This window comes from Chelmon rostratus, chromosome 22, assembly GCF_017976325.1.
Source record: "Chelmon rostratus isolate fCheRos1 chromosome 22, fCheRos1.pri, whole genome shotgun sequence".
NCBI lineage: Eukaryota > Metazoa > Chordata > Actinopteri > Chaetodontiformes > Chaetodontidae > Chelmon > Chelmon rostratus.
In genome coordinates, this window is record NC_055679.1 from 15512393 (window position 1) to 15530832 (window position 18440).

The following is an 18440-nucleotide window of genomic DNA, read 5'->3' on the forward strand; positions in this document are numbered from 1 at the left end:
AGCTGTTTTTCTATACATCACTCAGGACAATAAACTGCATATAGACTTACTGCGATTTTAAAAGATATAGAAATAAGAAGCTTTGATACACGGTGGAGGGAAAAGGGGACTTTCAGACAAAGACAAAAAACATGGCGCCAACACGTGCATGTAAGTATTTGCAAGTATATGCAAGTATTTGAGCAATTAATGCAAACATTTCTCTACGGGTTTGCACTCACAAGTGTTGGTTGTTGGATTCTGCAGAATTAATTCTGTAAAATTTCTGCCTTTTAAAGTTTGAAGCAAGCCTGTAACAGCCTGTAAGCGATTACAGGACAGAAAACGTAGAGTAAAAGCAGCACAAGTGAGCCAGTAGTCATGTCAGTTTTGCAGCAGTGTCTATCTGACGTTTGCTAACATTAGCTAACAGTAGCCACCATAAGCTACTGGTCAGTGTATTCAAATGAGAAAGGAACATTAGCTTATTTCTTCTTTCAAAAGCCGCACATTCCCGCTTTCAGGTCAACCTCAGCTTCCAAGCAAACATTTCTATTTGTGTTTCGATGTAATGGCGTCTCTGGTTCTCTCGCAGCGACCCCCGTGGCCTTAAATTCAATCTCCGCTCCACCTGTCCGCCAGCATCACGATAATGACACCTTACAAGCCACATTTACAACAGGCTGCCCGAATGTGCGCCTGAAAACGTTCTCCCTCAAAACAGACCGTCTCTCTGTATATTTATGGGCCGTTTCTGAATGTTGTAAAATACTGTATACCATCTGAAAGCCACAAACAGGTTTGATCGATAACTCTATTACACGTAACTGCATGGTTATGGTCACAAGTGCTGCCAAACGTTCAATAAGGCGCGACCTTCAGCGGAGGCGCGGCGTGGTCAGGCCGGGGACACGGCTAAACAATTATCCAAGCTCGTTTCCTCGACTGTTCGCCCGCCATACATCATTGTTTTATCAAAACTGAGAAGGCCCAGTTGTATACAGATACCGAGAGCTCCCCTGTCCACGGATCGATGGCTGATTATAGCTCCTGCTGTGGTTTAAGCGCCCTCCATCGCAGCCGTGTCGGTACAGATGGTTGCCGTGTTATAGGCTGCATTATAGCTATCACAGAAATGCAGCGGAGGCTTAATTCTGAGTTATTGTCTCTGCAGGAGATGTGAAAGAAATGCTGCCGTTCAGGGAAAGCCGCGCTTTCCCGTCGCTGCGAACGCACCTCGGAGCCTCCTTCAACTCAGATGTGACATTCATTAGATTTAGGCCATCGCAAACTTATTAATATTTGACAAGAAAGGACCACAACAAAGACTTCAAACGTGGCATTGTTCTGACTCGCCCACGCTAAACCTGTGATTTTTCAAGTCGAGAACTCAGCCAAGCTTCAGGATAGTCTCATTATGCAATTGCTATCATCATTTGCACTCAGTCGGGGCTTCACTTGAAGAGTTTGCTGTGTCTCCTCTTCTTAAAAGGGAACCGCAGTGCGAAAAGAAGGTCTCTTATCAGTTTCTCCACTCGTCCCGCAATCTGCAATTTTCTTGACGGCTTTTTTTTTTTCCTCCTATCCGCTGTCATAAGCATATTAAAACATGTCAGGACATAAAAATCATTAGCCCTTGTAGTCTGACATTTAAATGCAGCCAATTCTCTGAGTCATCTGGGGACACGTCCTCCTCTTGTAGAAATGTCAGACTAATAAGGTACAAACAGCCAACCGTAATCCGATTCAGTGTGCGTCTTTAGGCGTAAGATGCAATCGATGCATTCAGCCCTCTGGTATCCCGGCAACATGCCTGTGTCTCTCCTCCCGAGTTTCTAAATCTTTTCTTCTAACCTATACATGAAGGAGGAGGAGGGGGCAGGATGGCTACTGGGAGGAATGTGTGTTCGTTTCCGCGGCAGCCTCTGCAAACAACATGCGGACGTTCAGAGGAGGAGCACGTTGATGAAACTCAGCCATTTTAACGGGTCGCGGCTCGTGGAATATGTCAGCGTGGACCTCCTCTGACATTCACAACAGTAGGGATAATGCTAATGCAACCCAGGCCTGATATTTCTGAGGATATATTCTAGCCTATGGTCGTTGCTTCGCATCTCAACTACCAACTGGTTGGGGTGTGTCCAGATTAAATGTATTTAACTGTACAAAAAACATAGTCAAAATAGACTATGGAGCAAATATGCAGCATTTCTTAGCCAAAAGGCTAATTTGCCAACAAAACAATCCCAACTCAATGTCCATTCACTAGCTTTTCTGGAGCTTTCAGCTGTGTCGCACAGTCTTCATCACCATACTACCAATAAAAGTGTTGTTGAAAGTGTAAGAATATATGTAGCCCAGCACATGTGCTCACACACATACTAAAAAATACAAAGTCTCATATTCATACACCTATTTATACACACACGTATCTATGCTGCTCAGGTACACACTGATACCAGTAAATATATATTACTGTAGCAATACATATATTAACAGCCACATTCAAAAGTGTTCAATTCAGCTGCTGTATTATTAGTTATCTGAAGGTATAATCCTGAAGATTTTCACAAAATCAGACCCCGTTTTTGTTTCTATTTATGGTCCGCTTTGTTTCAGCAATACCTATTCAAGGTATTTACATTCAGTAATTATCTCTGTGTACAGTGGTTACTGGCAGTCCGCCATGCCCGTGCTGGATTCATACTGTATACCTCCACATGAGGGATTCACAGGAAACAAAGCGTGTGTGTAATCCAGCGTCACAGCTTTGTAATTGTGTGTCATTATAATGATAATAATGGAATTGACTGTCCACCTGCCCGTTCATCCTGGATAAACCTTTGACTGATTGTTGTTTTAAATCTTCTTCCAGCGTCCAATCAAACCTGCCCTATAGGTGAGAACAGCGACAGCTACAAAACGAGTGAATGTGAGGCGAAAACAGGAATGTTCAGAAGAAACGTGAACGTCCCATAAAGCATCGACTGAGCTCTCACAGTAGCCTGGTGGTGATTTCAGCCAAGGACGGCGAAATAAAGTGGAGCAACGCGAGGTGGGATGTGATGACAGACGAGATGTAGGTGGTGGTGTTGCTGGTGGCAGCTGTAGTCTTAATGGCAGTGCTGTGTTTCTGTTTCAGTCTGTGTGTGTGTGTCTGTGTGTGCTGTACATACTGTAGTAAGGACCTTTGCAGTGCTGCTGACTGCCCAGATTACAGGATTACTGCCGTCGCGGACTGTTCGACACCTTTAAGTCAGGCGAAAGCTCCAATCCTTTTTCTGGCAATGGGGATTTATATCATTCAAATCCTCCCTGCAGCCAAGATAAAAAAAAAAACCATATATGAATATTATCTCGCAGAACTGTCACAGGCTGAAATCATTCCGATGCGTGCAGCCCCGGGAATGTTAATTAACGCTGAGGTTACGAAAATGTTTGCCCAGCGGAAGCAGGGCAAACATTTGAGCCAGCGTAGGTGTGTTTGATTTAACTACCAGGACACACAGCCTCGAAAAAGATAACCCAGGCAGCTCTCATGTATCTTTAAAGAGGGCTCTGTATTCCGCCGCTGCTCTGTCCAGGTCATGGCTATCTGGTCATTTATCAAGCGAATTATGTGCATCACACACTCTTCGATGTGTTGTCCTGTGCTTTAATCACTCCCAGTAGGAGCACATACTCTCAGACACACACACATACACACAGAGAGGACTTGTAGCGGTCAATGGGGGATAGTGCTGCTCCGTCCAGCAATCCATATCTTACATTTGCCCCACCGTAGAGCCATCGAGGGCGGGGTATTTGTCTCCCAGTTCAGCTCTTAATGTGCACTATCACGTGACAGCAGGCCCTTTGGGTGCCATACTGGCGGAGCGAGCATATCCATCTGAGCCCTAAAGAGACCCATGCCTCCCTTCAGTGGATGAAATCAAGGGAAGCCCGGGGCCAATTTGTTGCTGGAGAACAAAACCACATCGGGGCTTTTGTTCAAGTCCTTAAAGTGGATTCTGACGCGCCAGATAAGGCCCGCCGTGATGCAGGTGATGATCGCGTTTGGTCGAAGCATTCCGCGGGCTTCGAGCTCGATAATGTCGCTCTGCCTCTTCGCCAGCGAGATCTCTGGCTTCGGCCCCACGGCCTATCTTGTCACGCCACGGCTGATTTGACACATCGATGCTGACAGGCGGCTCCGGCCTGAACCGGGCCAAATGACCCACTTAGAGATGTCGATGCGCGGCCCTTCTGGTCCTGCACCAGCCCCACACGGAGGCATCAAAACCATCCAGATAACAAGTCTTACAGCATCGAGAGCCATTCCATTAATATCCCACTTCAGCTATTCAAGATGATGCGAAATGTGGAGAAGATAAGAAAAAAAAAAGTGACACACGTAACTCAATTCCAGCTGGAAATTATTGTGAGCAATTCCCAGACGCGGGCGCCATTTCCTGACACTCTCTATACCATTTTTGATAGCGGAGGAGTGAAAAAAACCTAATAAAGATTTGGGTCATCACAGACAGCAGATTCATCCGGCTAAAACAAAATTGTCATCACTCTGCTTTGCTGAGCTAGAGCTTAAAGGGAAGGGAGGAAGCCAGGAGGGGAAATGGGTTAGCAAAGAGATGGAGAGAGCAGCTGTGTTGTGGTGTATTGCGCTGTCTCCGTCAGGCCGGGCTTATTGAATTGATGTCACTCCGTTAAACTCCGGCGGGTTGGGTCGCTGTGTGCAGGTGTGTGTGCGCGCGTCGAGGAGGGAGGGAGGGAAATACTGATAACTGTGGTTTTCCTGTGAATCTGGAGGACCTGGGGACCTTCCAGAGGCTCAAGGAGTTTTCTGAGCCCCAAGCTTTCCTGCAGCCTCTCCAGTGAGATCGAATTTGCCTCCAGTTCAGCACACATATGCGGTTGTGGAAATGTCGGGGTGCTTATGCCGAGGCTTTGCTGCATGCACGTGCATGTGTGGGTGGGTGTGAGCAACATGCCTGTGTGTTTGTTTCAGGCGACCCCCCAACACACCTTCAAATACACACACTGAAAATAGAGCTTGCAGGGAAAAGACCTAAACTTACTACATCACACATGCCTCGCAGTGTCCGTGTGAGATTGTTGTCAAAAGTTTCTCAGCCGTTACCGAGGGGAAGAAATCGATACGTGACCGAAAAAAAGAGAGTACCTGGTCTGTGCTGAGAGCGCCTCGCGAGCCTTAGTGAAATTGTGCATTTAATCCAATTTATGTGGAGCGCTCAATTCATGTGTGAAAGAAGAGACGAAATGAAAGCATCCTCTTATGAAATGGATGTCCTATAGTATCTCCCTTTGACGACGGTGGCGCTCGCTGCTCGTGAGTCACGATGTGAAGAGCATGAAAATGATTTGTCAGTGCGTCACAAGGATTTGGATCTGAAAAGATCAAATATTGATATGGAAGAAAGTATAATTTGGCTCTGCTGCCCTTGTCCCCCTCTCCTTCTCTTGTCTCTCGGCTACAATTACAATTATGACTAAACGAGGAGATTAATCTCATAAAGGCTTCTCCACACTACACACTGACTCAGCTGCTGCCTGACTTTTTTTTTTACTGCAGCAATTTCAGTATTCAGTGGAATGTTATTATCTGTCAAATATAGTAGGCTATGATAAGGTATAAGTATGGCAAAAAGCACTGTCAGAAATTTGGGTAGTAAATGAGGATCCTTTAAAAGTGGATACACTGAGGCGCAATGCCGCTAGCACAAAAGGGCAACCTCATATATGTGCAGTGAAACTGATGCTGGAGTGAATTTGGGAGGCAGCACAAGTCAAAAACATGATTCATTCAACCAATTTAGTTGCTACAACTTGAAAACAATGAGGCTTCATGACCTCAACTCATGCACAAGTGAGATAAGAAGAAAAGCAAACGTACCTAGAGGACAAAAACGGAAAGAAGTGAGGAGCTAAGCAGTCAGACGCTAAGCTCCACGCACACATGGTCCATGTGTACGGTGCTAGCTGGCTAGCTACAGCTAACGTCTGTACAGCTGTGACATTGTGGTAAATAAACACAGGCTGCAACAGTCTAATTCATGCAATTAGCACAGCACACCTTTGGAGGTTTAACGCCTGACACACAATGTTAAGGGCCAGCTTGTCAACATGGTGGAGAATTCAGCAGCTAAAGAGCCAAATGATGCAAGCTGATCAGATGGATCAAAGCGCTGAATGAGCACTAATCTTGTTGTAAATAAGCACCATAAAAAGTTCACCATATAGAAAAGGTGAGAATATGCTGTTTTGTTTACAGCTTGTTTCTGCTGCCCCCAAGTGGCCAAAACATGAATGCAGGCTTAATTAACTTATGTCATTTCAAGGGGCGTCAATTTGCAGCTACTTTGTTCATTAGCAATTCAATGACCATTTCAAAGGCTGTTAGTCACAACTCATAAACCCTCTATAAAGTGTGCATACTTAGAATGTGGTGCCTTTAATGAATGAATACGTTTTACCATTTCTGTGACAGAGATAGGTGTTGTGTAAGCATGCAGCCAATAATGATGTGGAGGGAGGACTGCTTGTCAACACCATCAATCCATATAATAAAATCTCTCCCTATCTCTCTCTTTACCGCTCTCTCGTTCCTCCTCCTCCATTCCTTCCCCCTACAGCCCCCCATAAGTCACCGGCTTTAGTTCACTTTTTACTGTCCGGCTTTACTGAGTAGCACAGCAGAGTAATAGACTATTGACTTTTTTGTCACATATTTGCAAATAGGCTTGTACAAGGGTGAAATAAATATGAAACCGCTACGCTTCACTGATGATGCTTTTAATGCGTATTCTCAGCTGCAGTCATTAGTATTTCCACTGTTAAAAAAAAGAGGAGCTCCGCGCATTAGCAGTCCGGCTCCGTCAAAGTGATGTCAGAGCGCTGCTGATGCTCTCAGGCGGCGAGACGGGTCTGACTGGGGTTGTCTCTGCTGTGTGTTAGCCTGCCTGTCCTCATTAGATGTTGAGAGATTGACACAGCCTCCCCACCCTTTCCCCCTTCCCCTTCAGCCCAGATGAAGCTCTGTGAGCACTAGCAGGGCGCGAGCAATAATGAATCACTATTAGCCTGGGTCACACTCCCTGACAACCAATTTAGAGAGCGGGAGAGGCTGCAGACAGTGACATCCAGGTAAATGTGAGCGTTTAACTGCTTCATCTTGAGGTCGCACAGGTATTTTCAAAGCATCACAGGAGCATAAAACAGATATCTTATCTTCTGATGTTTGGCTGTTTACCTTGGGTCATTTTCATGCAGAGAAATAATGACATTTCTGCATGAATGCTGCAGCATAAGTTCAGCAGCTTTTGGCGCTTTAGCCAAAAGTGGGTGCAATCTGACATCTAGTGGTGGTAAATAATCCCAACAGAGAAACGTGCTCATTTCAGCTCAAAGGCGCTGTCAGTTTTTATGACCCAAGCCGACATGTGATTAGAAAGCAGCAAACTTTTTCCCCGTTAAAGTGAGAAGCAAACTTGCAGCTGCATCCATCAGGAATGACAAATGCGTCGAGAAAAGCACTTTATTTATTCCATATGCTGCACGCTTCTGAGCCGAAGACAACAGATGATGTGACACATCCTGTTAGCGAGAAAGACAAATGTTGACTGGAGCAATGCTAGAGCGATAACACGCATACAATAACTTCATTTCATACCGCACAGTGTCACAAAATTCCACTAAGCACTGAAACCATCAGTCACAATCGCGCCATTATCACGGCGACTGATGATGCATGTGATAAATGCACTGATGTCTGATGCAAAGCACCGTATGAACATTGAAAGGCTCGCGAAGAGGTTTATGATGTCCTACACTAAACATCCAGAAAGTAAACGCTTTATTGGCCAACTGCAGCTGTGCTCAACATGGCTTAAAAACTCTGAGTGAGTCAGGAGGTATGTGAGGAAACATGTGCTGGAAACTCATAACCTGCTTTATGGACGACAGACAGACCATCTGTGTTGCCGGTGTCCAGAAAGCAAAGAGGGCACGATCGGCATCAACTGAAGAAAACCATCGACTGTGCGGCCTGCTGCAGCAGTCCGGGGTAAGACTGCGAGCTTCCATTTCAATCAATCAGTAAAATAACCTTCTGCAGCTCTGAGTCAAAATGAAAGGCTGGAGTCTGTGTCTAGAAAAAGTGACAGCGCGAGATTGGATTCTTTTTTGCAGCATCAATGTCCCGTCAGTTCCTTTCAGCAGGTTCCTGATCCCTGCCTGTTCCCCTGCGCTGACCGAGCTGCATCAATCAGCTAAAATGTAAATGTGGCTGCTAACCAGAGGTGGAGCGTAAGTACTGAGCTGCACTTTATTTTAAGCTGTCAATTAATGGAGAAAATGGAAGTTAAAATAATCGTTAGTTGGAGTTTTATGCAAACTGAGCTCCACTTCAACCAATATCAGAAAAAATCCTGCTTTTACATTAATGCATGAGTCATAATAATCTAATGATTTAAATTATAAAAGCATAACAGTGACAGGGGACATTTTTCTGCATTGAGTAAGCTTACTTTTAATACTTTAAGGATATCTTCCTGATTATACCTACAAACTCATACCTAGGTTTTCAACGCAGGACTTTTATTTGTATTCGATGTTATCTTACAGTGTTGTATTAGTACTTTAACTTAAGTAAAAGATCTAAATACTTCCTCCACTGCTGCAAAGAACGAATGAACTGTTAGATTGCTGCATGAATAACACATTAAATAAATAATGCATACAAATTGTGTTAATTAAATCTAATGCAACTACAATAAAAAATCAAAGATTAAATGTGGCAGAAATGGAAAAAAAAACCTATTATCACAATGGGTTTTCTGTTAAATCTTAATGTTAAACGTAAAGCTGTAAAGCAGCAACAGTTAACTAAAGTTTGCTACCATTAGCGAGCATTAGCCACTGTAAGATACTGGATACCAGACTATGTAAGGCTGTGGCTGCTGAACCTCTCAGTGTTTTCGACAGTGTGTCATTTCTTCACAGTCTCACTTCAAGCTCTCCTCGTACCACATTCAGACGCTGACTCATACCACAAATATAGCCTCTGCTCATTTCCTCTAAATGCACACTTGTTTTCTGGAAAACAAACGGAACCACGCGCGATTGGTCATGCCGTTGTTTTCCCACATTTCTAGAAACAGCTCTTTGATGTTTGAACGCCACGTTGGCAGGAGGATCCCTGAATAAGACGGCCGCGAGCGTTTTGTCTCTCTCTGAAAAGTTCCAGGCCTGGTGAGCAGTCCAGGACTCTAATCAGACACCAGAAAGGGACAGTAGGGCCAAACGCCGCTCGTTATCAGGCCTGAGCTCGCCGATGATCAAAGGATGACGAGGAGCTTCCACGGCATCGAAAGAAGTTTTCTGCCTGGCGCACTTAATCAAACTACAGGCGCAGAGGCTGTGTGGAGGCAGCAGATGGATACAACTGGACTCCAAGTGGACAGAATGAAAACTGAAGATAAATGGAGTCTGCACGCTGGCGCTCTGAAGCTGTACAGTACATTCATCAAGCAGAAAGAACCCCAGTGAGAGGACTCTATTTCTCTCTGTCTATTTGTTGTTTGAAGCACAAAAATAGCAGCAAACACAGGAAACGCCGCATGATAAAAGAGGATGGAAAGAAATATGAGAACTGCCTGAGCGTGACCAAGGACTTCAGCAGACAGATTAAATTATAAATTCATTTCATATGAGAAGTTTTCTTGTTCGCATTTTGACAGAATCAAACGATCTGAGCACGCAACAAAACTGCAGAATCAGTTTTTGCTTGTTGTCATTGGTTAACAGCAAAAAACAGCACAGTGGCTTCACTGCCCACTCAGCCACATGACAGTTGATATTTACTGCACACCGATCAGCCACTAGATGGCGCCCAATGCTGAGGGCTCTTTGTGCGGCTCAATGAAGCCATAATGAAGACAAATGAGAACAAGCTGCAGGTGTGGACCAGAGAGCTGCGCCCAGGATGATTATTCAATATTTCAGACTGAACATGTTTTTGTATTGGATTTGTGTTATTTAGAGGTTTTAGATTTCACATTCATACTTTCATCGGTTTAATTTATTGAATTTGAGCACCGACTTCATTCTTTCATTAATATTAAATGTGGATTATGGATCTTAGTTTAAAAAAAACATTTAAAACATCATTCAGACCTGTGGTTCCCAAACTTTTAGCTTGTGGACCCTTAAACTGCAGCAGTGTCTGCTTGTGATACTTTATTTTTTCTGATTTTATTTTTTATTTTTAGATCATGTGAAGGATGTTTACAGTCCAGAAGAGGTGAAAGTATGAAGTATTTCACTGGGGAAAAGCTGTGTTGTTCAGAGTTTGGGTTGTTAGGGGTTAAAAGTTGCTTCTCTGCCTCTGAGACTCCGCCTCCTTTGGGTGACTCAGCATAACAGGAAGCAGGAAGTGCTCACGTCCAAGCACGTATATCTGCCACAGGACTTTGGCTGCCAGGTACGTTCGCCTCTAACTTTTCTTATAGCGCTGACAGTTGTTCAGTTTGTGCTTTAAAGGCTTTAGAGACTGATCTTGGGTCAGTAGACTGCAGTCATGGTGACATAGCAACAGCTCTGGGTGTAAACAAGGCCTTTCCCTGTGCTTGATCAGTGCCTGCACCTTTGCCCCACTTTCGTTTCCAGCGCTGGTGTCAGGATGGCAGGCAGGCTCTCGCTTCCGGAGGTGGATCTCTCCTGTCCCATATGCTGCGAAATCTTCAAAGACCCGGTGGTCCTCAAGTGCAGCCACAGCTTCTGCGCGCCCTGCCTGCAGCAGTACTGGACGCACGGCCGGAGCCGAGACTGCCCTCTGTGCAGGACCCAGTCCGTGGACGACCCCGTTCCCAGCCTCACCCTCAAGAACCTGTGCGAGTCGTGCATGGAGGAGAGCGAGGGTCGCGGGGAGGCGGCGGGAGAGCTGTACTGTGATCCGGGAGAGATGTGCCCACTTCACGGGGAGAAGCTGAAGCTTTTCTGCCTGCCGGACAAGGAGCCCATCTGTGTGGTGTGTCACACCTCCAGGAAGCACAAACAGCACGACTGCTGCCCCGTCAGCGAGGCTGTGGTAGACGTGAAGGTAAATACTTCCAGATAAAACATACAACTAAGGTGGAGTAATGATATGCTTTAGCTCTGGGCTGTTGCTCTGAAGTTCCCCGAGTAGATGTTATGTTGTGGAAGCTCATGGATGAGCCGTTTAAAGCTTAATCTGCTTTTTCTCTTAATTATCCACTCAGGAGAAAATGAAGTCAGCCCTCAGCGCTTTGCAGGAAAAGAGGGACGCTTTTGACAAAATGAAGAAAAACTATGAGGACACGGTGGCATACATTCAGGTGTAGTACGATTACACACATGAGTCCATATGTGGACGTCGTGTGGACATTTCCGTGCATGCTTTCTGTTTTCACTCCAGGTCCAGGCTCGATTCGTGGAGAGGCGAACGCGCGAGGAGTTTGAAAAGCTTCACTCTTTCCTGCGGGCCGAGGAGGAGGCCCGGATGGAGGCGCTGAAGAGGGAGGAGGAGCAGAGGAGTCGAGCGATGGTGCAGAGGATCGAAGAAATTAGCGGAGATATAACGTCTCTGTCTGAGTCCATCAGAGTGTTGGAGGAGGAGATCGCTTTGGAGGGCATCTCCGTCCTTCATGTAAGTTTGGATTGTTTGAATAAATGCGTGCCGCTTGCGTAACAATACGAGCTCTTTTTTACTTTTTTTGTGCATTTTTGTTCTCAGACATGCAAGAGGACACTGATGAGGTGAAGAAAGCTTTTATCTTTTTACTTTACTTCTTTTTTTTGCTTTCATAACAACATACATAAACTGTGTAATTCTGCTCCCTGCAGAGCTAACTGCCCAATCGAAGATCCAGTGATGGCCCCCGGAGCGCTCATCGATGTGGCCAAATATGTGGGCTCTCTGAGCTTCCACGTCTGGGAGAAGATGCATAAAATCGTCAAATACAGTGAGTACATACACTCCAACCTCTCATTCCTGCGGTGGGGAAAAGGCTGAACGAGCCACTAAAGCAGCTGACAATCTGCCATATTTTCTTCAGCCCCGGTGACGCTGGACCCCAACACCGCCGCCCCGTGGCTCATCCTGTCAGACAACCTCACCGCCGTCTGTGACAGCGACGAGAAGCAGAAGCTGCCCGACAACCCGGAGAGGTACGACCCAGACACCGGCGTGCTGGGCCGCGAGGGCTTCACCTCGGGCAAGCGCGCCTGGGACGTCAGTGTGGGAGATAACACGGCGTGGGTGGTGGGCGTGGCTAAAGCATCCGTCCAGAGGAAAGAGAAAGTGTCTTCGGTGCTGAAGAACGGCTACCTGTGCGTGTACTTTTACCACAAAATGTACTTTGCGGGCACCTCTCCCTTAACCAGGCTCAACCTGAAGAGGAACCCGCAGAGGATCAGAGTGCAGCTGGACTGTGAGAAGGGCAGGGTGTCTTTCTACGACCCACACGACAACACACACATCTACACCTTCAAGCACGCCATCACCGAGAGAGTCTTCCCTTACTTCTGGGTGGGGTGTCAGCAGTGCCCTTTGACGGTGGAACCACTGGAGGTTTCCGTCAAAGCTGTGGAGTATTGTTGAAAATGCATTTGCACTTCACAACCTTTCCTCAGCACAAAAGGAGCAGCAACTGTTCTTGAAGTTGACACAGCGTGAGGGGAGTGTTCAGAATGTGAAGTGCAGGATTTCAGCACTTTCTTTCCAGGCTCAATACGACCTTTTCCACTTTGAAACATAATCAGTACTTACTCGTTTCAGTTTGATCTTTGCACTTTGGACTACAATATTATGTCCCGCTATTTCTTTAAAATGTGTTTATTGTTTATGTAAAACACAGTCGGACAGCATAATGTGTGTTTTAAAGTGGTGCAGGGTAGCCGGGAAAAGGATGACTGAATCCATCCGCAGTTTGCAGTGTTTGTAAAATGACCCTGATGGTTTGCATGTCAAACTCGTGTCATGTCGGTTGTTATGTTAGACACTAAATATGCTTTGTGTGCACATGTTAGTGATGTTACAGAAATTTGAGAGTGCTCATTTACTAATAAATCATTTGCAGATATCATGAGTTCCCTGTCTGTCCTGTCTGTCGTCTCCATGTTTGGCCTAAAATAAAACAATGGATGGTTCACTTCTCACCGTGGTGTTATGAGTACGCTACAACCATAATATATCATGATTACAGGGTAAATAATGTACAAAATCACTCGTGGCTGTCAGTCAGTTAGTCTGTATTATCACAGTGGACTTACTTGTTCGTTACAGCTTCATATCTAAAAAGTTCAGAAATCCAGTAAGTTTTTATTTTGTGTGCACTCATAGAGAAGATGAAGATTGTCTTTTATTTCTTACCACTGGTGAGTGAAGTATTCAGAACTATAGTACTAAGTAATAATAGTACTAATACTACACGGTGACAGCACTCCACTACAAGCAAAAGTCCTGCATTCAGTATAAAAGTACTGCAGTAAAATGTTCCCTGTCAGTGTTTTATTATTATATCTGATGTTTGTGGATTGATATTACTGCTGCATTCATGTGCATGTTGCATTTTACTGCTGTAATGTTTAGGGTTGAGCTCATTTGAACTACTTTAGATACTGTTGGCTATTCTAATCTACAGCGATGCATCACATTCTATAAGATCATCACATGTATGCAGCGTGGCTGTCCTGTGAGAACCACACATCTCTAAAAGGTTTCATGAGCTCAGAAAAACAGCCTGTTTTCAGCTTTGTGACGATGCATTTTCCAGCTCATCCAAGGGGCTTATTTAGCTGATGAAGGAGGATAATTTTCTCAACCCATGAAGTTCTCAAGAGCCATTTAAAAAACACTAAATTTGGAGATACGTGTTTTTCACTGGACAGGAAGGGTATGAATGATTGTCATCTTAAAAGTAACAAGTAACTAAAGCTGTCAGGCAAATGTGGTGGAGTAAAAAGTACATTATTTCCCTCTGGGATGTAGTGGAGTAGAAGAGTACAGTTGCTTAAAATTGAAGTAAAAGTACCTCAAATTTGTACGTAAGTTAAATTCCACCTCTGCATATAAACTACATATTAATTACGTTTGTATGCTACAGTATGTATTCTGTAAGTATAATCACAGCGGAAATGTTATTATTGCTTGTTTTTGTCTTTTAAAACTTTATTGAAGTTTCAACAGCACTCTGGTGTCTCCATCACACTCCTCCCTCTGAACCGTCAGTTTCCTCCTCTTCTTCACCTACAAACAGCTGTTTTCACCCCTGCTGTCAAACTTTACTTCACTTCTCTCATAAATCCTCAGAGTCACCTCCATCATTTTTCTGAGTCCAGGTGTGTGAAGCTGCTGATTCAACGCGACGAGCCCCTGCATGTGTCCGGACTGCCGGTAAGGTTAGCCAATTAACCGCCTGTTAATTAGCTAACTTTAGCTTTCCTGTCGGCGCACTAGCTAGCTAGCCGCAGTGCTAACAGCGAGCGTAGCTAATGGGCGAGAATGTGTTTTAAATCCACAAGTACGTTAACAAGTAAAGAGTTACGTTGTTAGTTAGAGGCTGGGTAAAGTTAAATTTACAAATAAATTATTACCTGCAGTCGGTGAAACGTCAATATAGCCACCAAGAAACAGACTTTTATCCATGAGCTAACATCAAGAAGCGCACTTACTTGAGTAGAAGTAGCAGTACCACAGTGTAGAAATACTCCGTAAGTATAAGTCCTGCATTCAACAGTACACAAGTGTCTATAATTATACTAATAAGAGTATAATAATTCATTAATGGATAATAGTATATAATAATGGATGTCTCAATTATAATTACTACCTGAATCTGTCAAGTAATTACTAACTAAGGTTATGAAATAACTGTAGTCCAGTGAAAGAATAAATAAGTAAAGTACAAGTACCTAAACGCTGTACTTGCTTTCCACCATTGATATGAAGTAATTTATTTCTATAATTTATCATCAATCTGGTAAAACTGATGTATTTGTGTTAAGTTTATACTGAGATTAGTTTAAATCATTTGGATATCTGTTTTTGCACATTGTGCTCATAAGATGTCAAAAGAATACAAAGAGATAAGTACTACCTATTACCACCTACTAATACTTAATCTCTCGCCTCCACTGTGTGCTGAATGTGCTGAAACTGTATTGTTGAGTGTTTTTTGCAGGAGGTCCAGGATGCCTTATGTTTCATCTAGCAGAGGAACAAAGAGAAAGATGGCGAACAGTGTTGTATTTTCTGAGCCTCCATCCAAAGCTTCCAAAGTGACCCTGCTGAGCCCGTCCCTCCTCCTCCTGGAGATCCCTGCTGACGCCAACACCAGCCTCCCAGTGTGGGAGGCTGTTAGATCCCAGCAGCTGGACATCACCTGGACTGTCAACCCCTACAGCATCAGTGTTCATTTAACCCCCGTGACCTCGGTGCAAGGCAAGGCCGCACCTTCCAGCAGGAGTGAAAGTGTCTCAGGCGGGGCATTGACCTCGGCATCTTCTTCCAGCGTCCCGTTGTCCAAGGTGGTCATCCAGTCTGTCGGTCAGCAGAATGCAACCTTCCAGAACACCTCCTCTGTCCTGCTCACCTTCTTTGAAAACAGCACTGGATCGCCAGGGCAACCTCAGAAAATACCCACAAACCATACACCAGCCACCTCCCTCCTCGTCTCCCTGCCTCTCATCATCACCCAACCACAGCCTCCCGTTCAATCCAGCATTCCTATGAAGGAAGTGGTCCTACCCGCCATCCAGACCCCATCAGCCACCCACACCAACCTGCAGGCCCGCTCCAAAGTGCCCGTCCGGGCTTCCTTCCACACCAAGAGCTCCTCTCGCATCCCGATCTGTGACGACATCCTCCTGAGTTTGTGTGACGCAGGGGAAAAGTGTGACATGCACCACACTCCCTACCCGTTTCACTGGCAGCTGAGGTGTGTGACCAGCCAGCAGTGGATCGACATCCCCCCTCACGCTCAGATCTTACTGGAGAGACACTACAGCAATGTCTACCAGGACTGCGTTTCTATCAAGGACGGGTGAGTCGTCAGATCTCTGATTTTAGCTTCACTGCATGCTGCTATAAGATGTTTAAAGACAATAAAACCACTAATATCTCTGAGAATTTCCAACAAATACATTCTGATTTTCTTTTCCCTGAGTCAAAATCAGAAGTTAACCCTACAATGTGGTCCAACTCTCCCTTTAGGGATGTCAGCTACATTCTGGACTTTGACTTGATGAAGCTGGACGATTCTTCCAAGTATGATAGAGTCAGACGACTGACTAACTGCGACAGGCTGGTCAGGAACCAGTTCTCTCCCAGCAAATGGAAGATCTACTGGTGGAACACTTTCACCTGGGAAGAGTACAGCAAGGTGAATGTTTCCTCATTTTCCCGTTTCCCGAGTTCCATGCGTGGCACATTTTCCTGCTCCCCATCGTCCTCTTTTGTTTGACCCCTGACCACTCTCTTGGTTCCTTAAGTCGCTCCTGGTTCATTGCTTGGTTCCCCTCTTCGTAGAGCGCGTCTGCCCTCCTGCTGAAGAAGATGAGTGAAAAGGAGCCCACGTGTTCCCTCAGCATCCACTCACAGACCTACGAGGTGGACTTCAGCGCCATGATCCAGACCAACGTCAAAACAAGTTTCCGGAGAGAAGTTCGCTGCAGACCCGTCTACCAATCCCTTGATTCCATCCAGCCTCACCTCCAGTCAGCATCTTTTCTCGTCTTTCACCCGCAAATGAAGTAGAACGTCTGCCTTAGCAATTTTGTTTGTGATTCTGAAAATAAATTTGCTTTCTGATGTAACTGATTAGATTCAGATCTGCATTAACAGCAAGCTATTTGTAAAAAACAGTCCTGAAATGGTCCCGCATCTCCTTTTCAGGACATTGATGTCCTCTCTGTCTCCTCATTCCCAGGACAGGACTCCAGGCTGACGCCAGTGATCCTCCGCTGGCCAACTTCAGTGTGGATCCTCTGGAGGAGTTCAGCTCCTGGTATCCTCCAGTGTGGTGTCTGGCCTCAGAAGAGGACTGCAGCCTGGTGGACGTTCCGGCAGGCACACGGGCTTACCAGAGTGTCAAAAACCTCTTCTACCAGAGCCTGCCCGAGACCGAGGTGGACGTCATCGGCATCCAGCAGGTCCAGAACCTCCTCCACTGGGACAAGTATCAAAGGTTCAGCTGCTGTTTGTGTCTTTTGTCTTAAAACCTCAAAGTTAAAATTACTAAGTAGGTTTGGATTGATTGTGGCTTTTACGTGACACCAAGAGTGATGGTTAAACTGGACCCCAGAGCACAAAATCTATGGCTGAAAATAGTCCCAAAAAACGCTCTTTTAACTCCTGTTTGATGGATTGGGACTTATTTTCAATAACAAGCACATATTTCCAACTTTATATCCAATTATTCTTCATGCTAACACTACCACTATTTGTCTGTTTGTATAATAAAATACATGAATCATGCAGAATGTCAAAAAAAAAAGGGAACAATATGGATATAATTTTCCAGAGCTGAAAGTGATGAATCCCTTTTTGCTAGCTAAATTACTTGGATTATAAATCAGTAAAAACAGGACCATCATATCAAAGGTGGTAAACACAGATACACACAGATTTAAAAGCTTGTTTCAGCACCAAACACTGGCAAACTAATATACAAGTACAGGTAAACGTAAGAGATATATTCAGTGTAGATATCAGTCCATGTTCAAGTTTCTATGTGAGTGAAGCACAAAGAGGCAGGAAACAGAAAACACACAAGCTGCGTCAGAATGCTTTGTGTGTGTTGTTGTGGTTGCAGGCAGAAGGCGCACATGCAGAAGCAGCACACCATGTCTGCGGGGCCTCTGGAGAGGCATCTCTTCCACGGGACGACCAAAAAGGCCTCGATGGACATCTGCTACAACAACTTCGACCCTCGCCTGGCCGGCGTCAACGGAGCGTTCTGCGGTTTGGGCTCCTACTTCGCCACCAGCGCCTCCCTCTCCAACACGTACTCCGTCGAAGCTGGGCCGCATGGGGTTTGCCACATGTTCCTGGCCAAAGTCCTGGTGGGGAAGGTGAGTGCGGGAAAGTCCGAGTACCGCCGGCCGCCGCAGCTCAAGTCCAAGACGAAGAAGCACTGTCTGTACGACGCCTGCGTGGACTGCATACACAAGCCCTCCATGTTTGTAGTTTTTGACAGCTGTCAGTGCTACCCATACTACCTCATCAAGTACAAAGAGCTGCCCGAAGAGATTAAAATTTGACGGGAGCTGATTCACGTTAATTGTTCAGACAGTTAAAAAGTGTCCAGTTGTGAGATGACCTGTTATCGAATGTCATCAAACGCAGTTGCAGCAAATGCTCCGTTCGCTCGGATAAAATGTACAATATATCGATTATGTCCAGTGAAGTTCCACTTGACAACAAA

At 45.2% G+C, this 18440-nt stretch overlaps 2 protein-coding genes across 3 annotated transcripts; both read left to right on the forward strand.

Annotated features, from left to right (window-relative positions):
• The first annotated feature begins 10388 nt into the window (after positions 1-10388).
• LOC121625630 (E3 ubiquitin-protein ligase TRIM35-like) lies at positions 10389-13127 on the forward strand. 2 transcript variants are annotated; one of them, XM_041963792.1, is made up of 7 exons: positions 10389-10477; positions 10663-11095; positions 11256-11351; positions 11432-11662; positions 11750-11772; positions 11860-11978; positions 12072-13127. In XM_041963792.1, exons 2-7 carry the CDS (start codon positions 10676-10678, stop codon positions 12614-12616), a joined length of 1434 nt encoding a protein of 477 aa, XP_041819726.1. In that variant the 5' UTR covers positions 10389-10477; positions 10663-10675; the 3' UTR covers positions 12617-13127. The 2 variants fall into 2 exon arrangements, with proteins under 2 accessions (XP_041819726.1, XP_041819727.1); XM_041963793.1 differs by having other exon boundaries at positions 10429-10477; positions 10631-11095.
• A 2080-nt stretch (positions 13128-15207) lies between these two features.
• LOC121626096 (protein mono-ADP-ribosyltransferase TIPARP-like) lies at positions 15208-18276 on the forward strand. The gene is made up of 5 exons (XM_041964457.1): positions 15208-16058; positions 16229-16397; positions 16544-16731; positions 16944-17201; positions 17829-18276. The coding sequence occupies exons 1-5, from the start codon at positions 15208-15210 to the stop codon at positions 18274-18276; spliced, it is 1914 nt and encodes a 637-aa protein (XP_041820391.1).
• Positions 18277-18440: the final 164 nt, after the last annotated feature.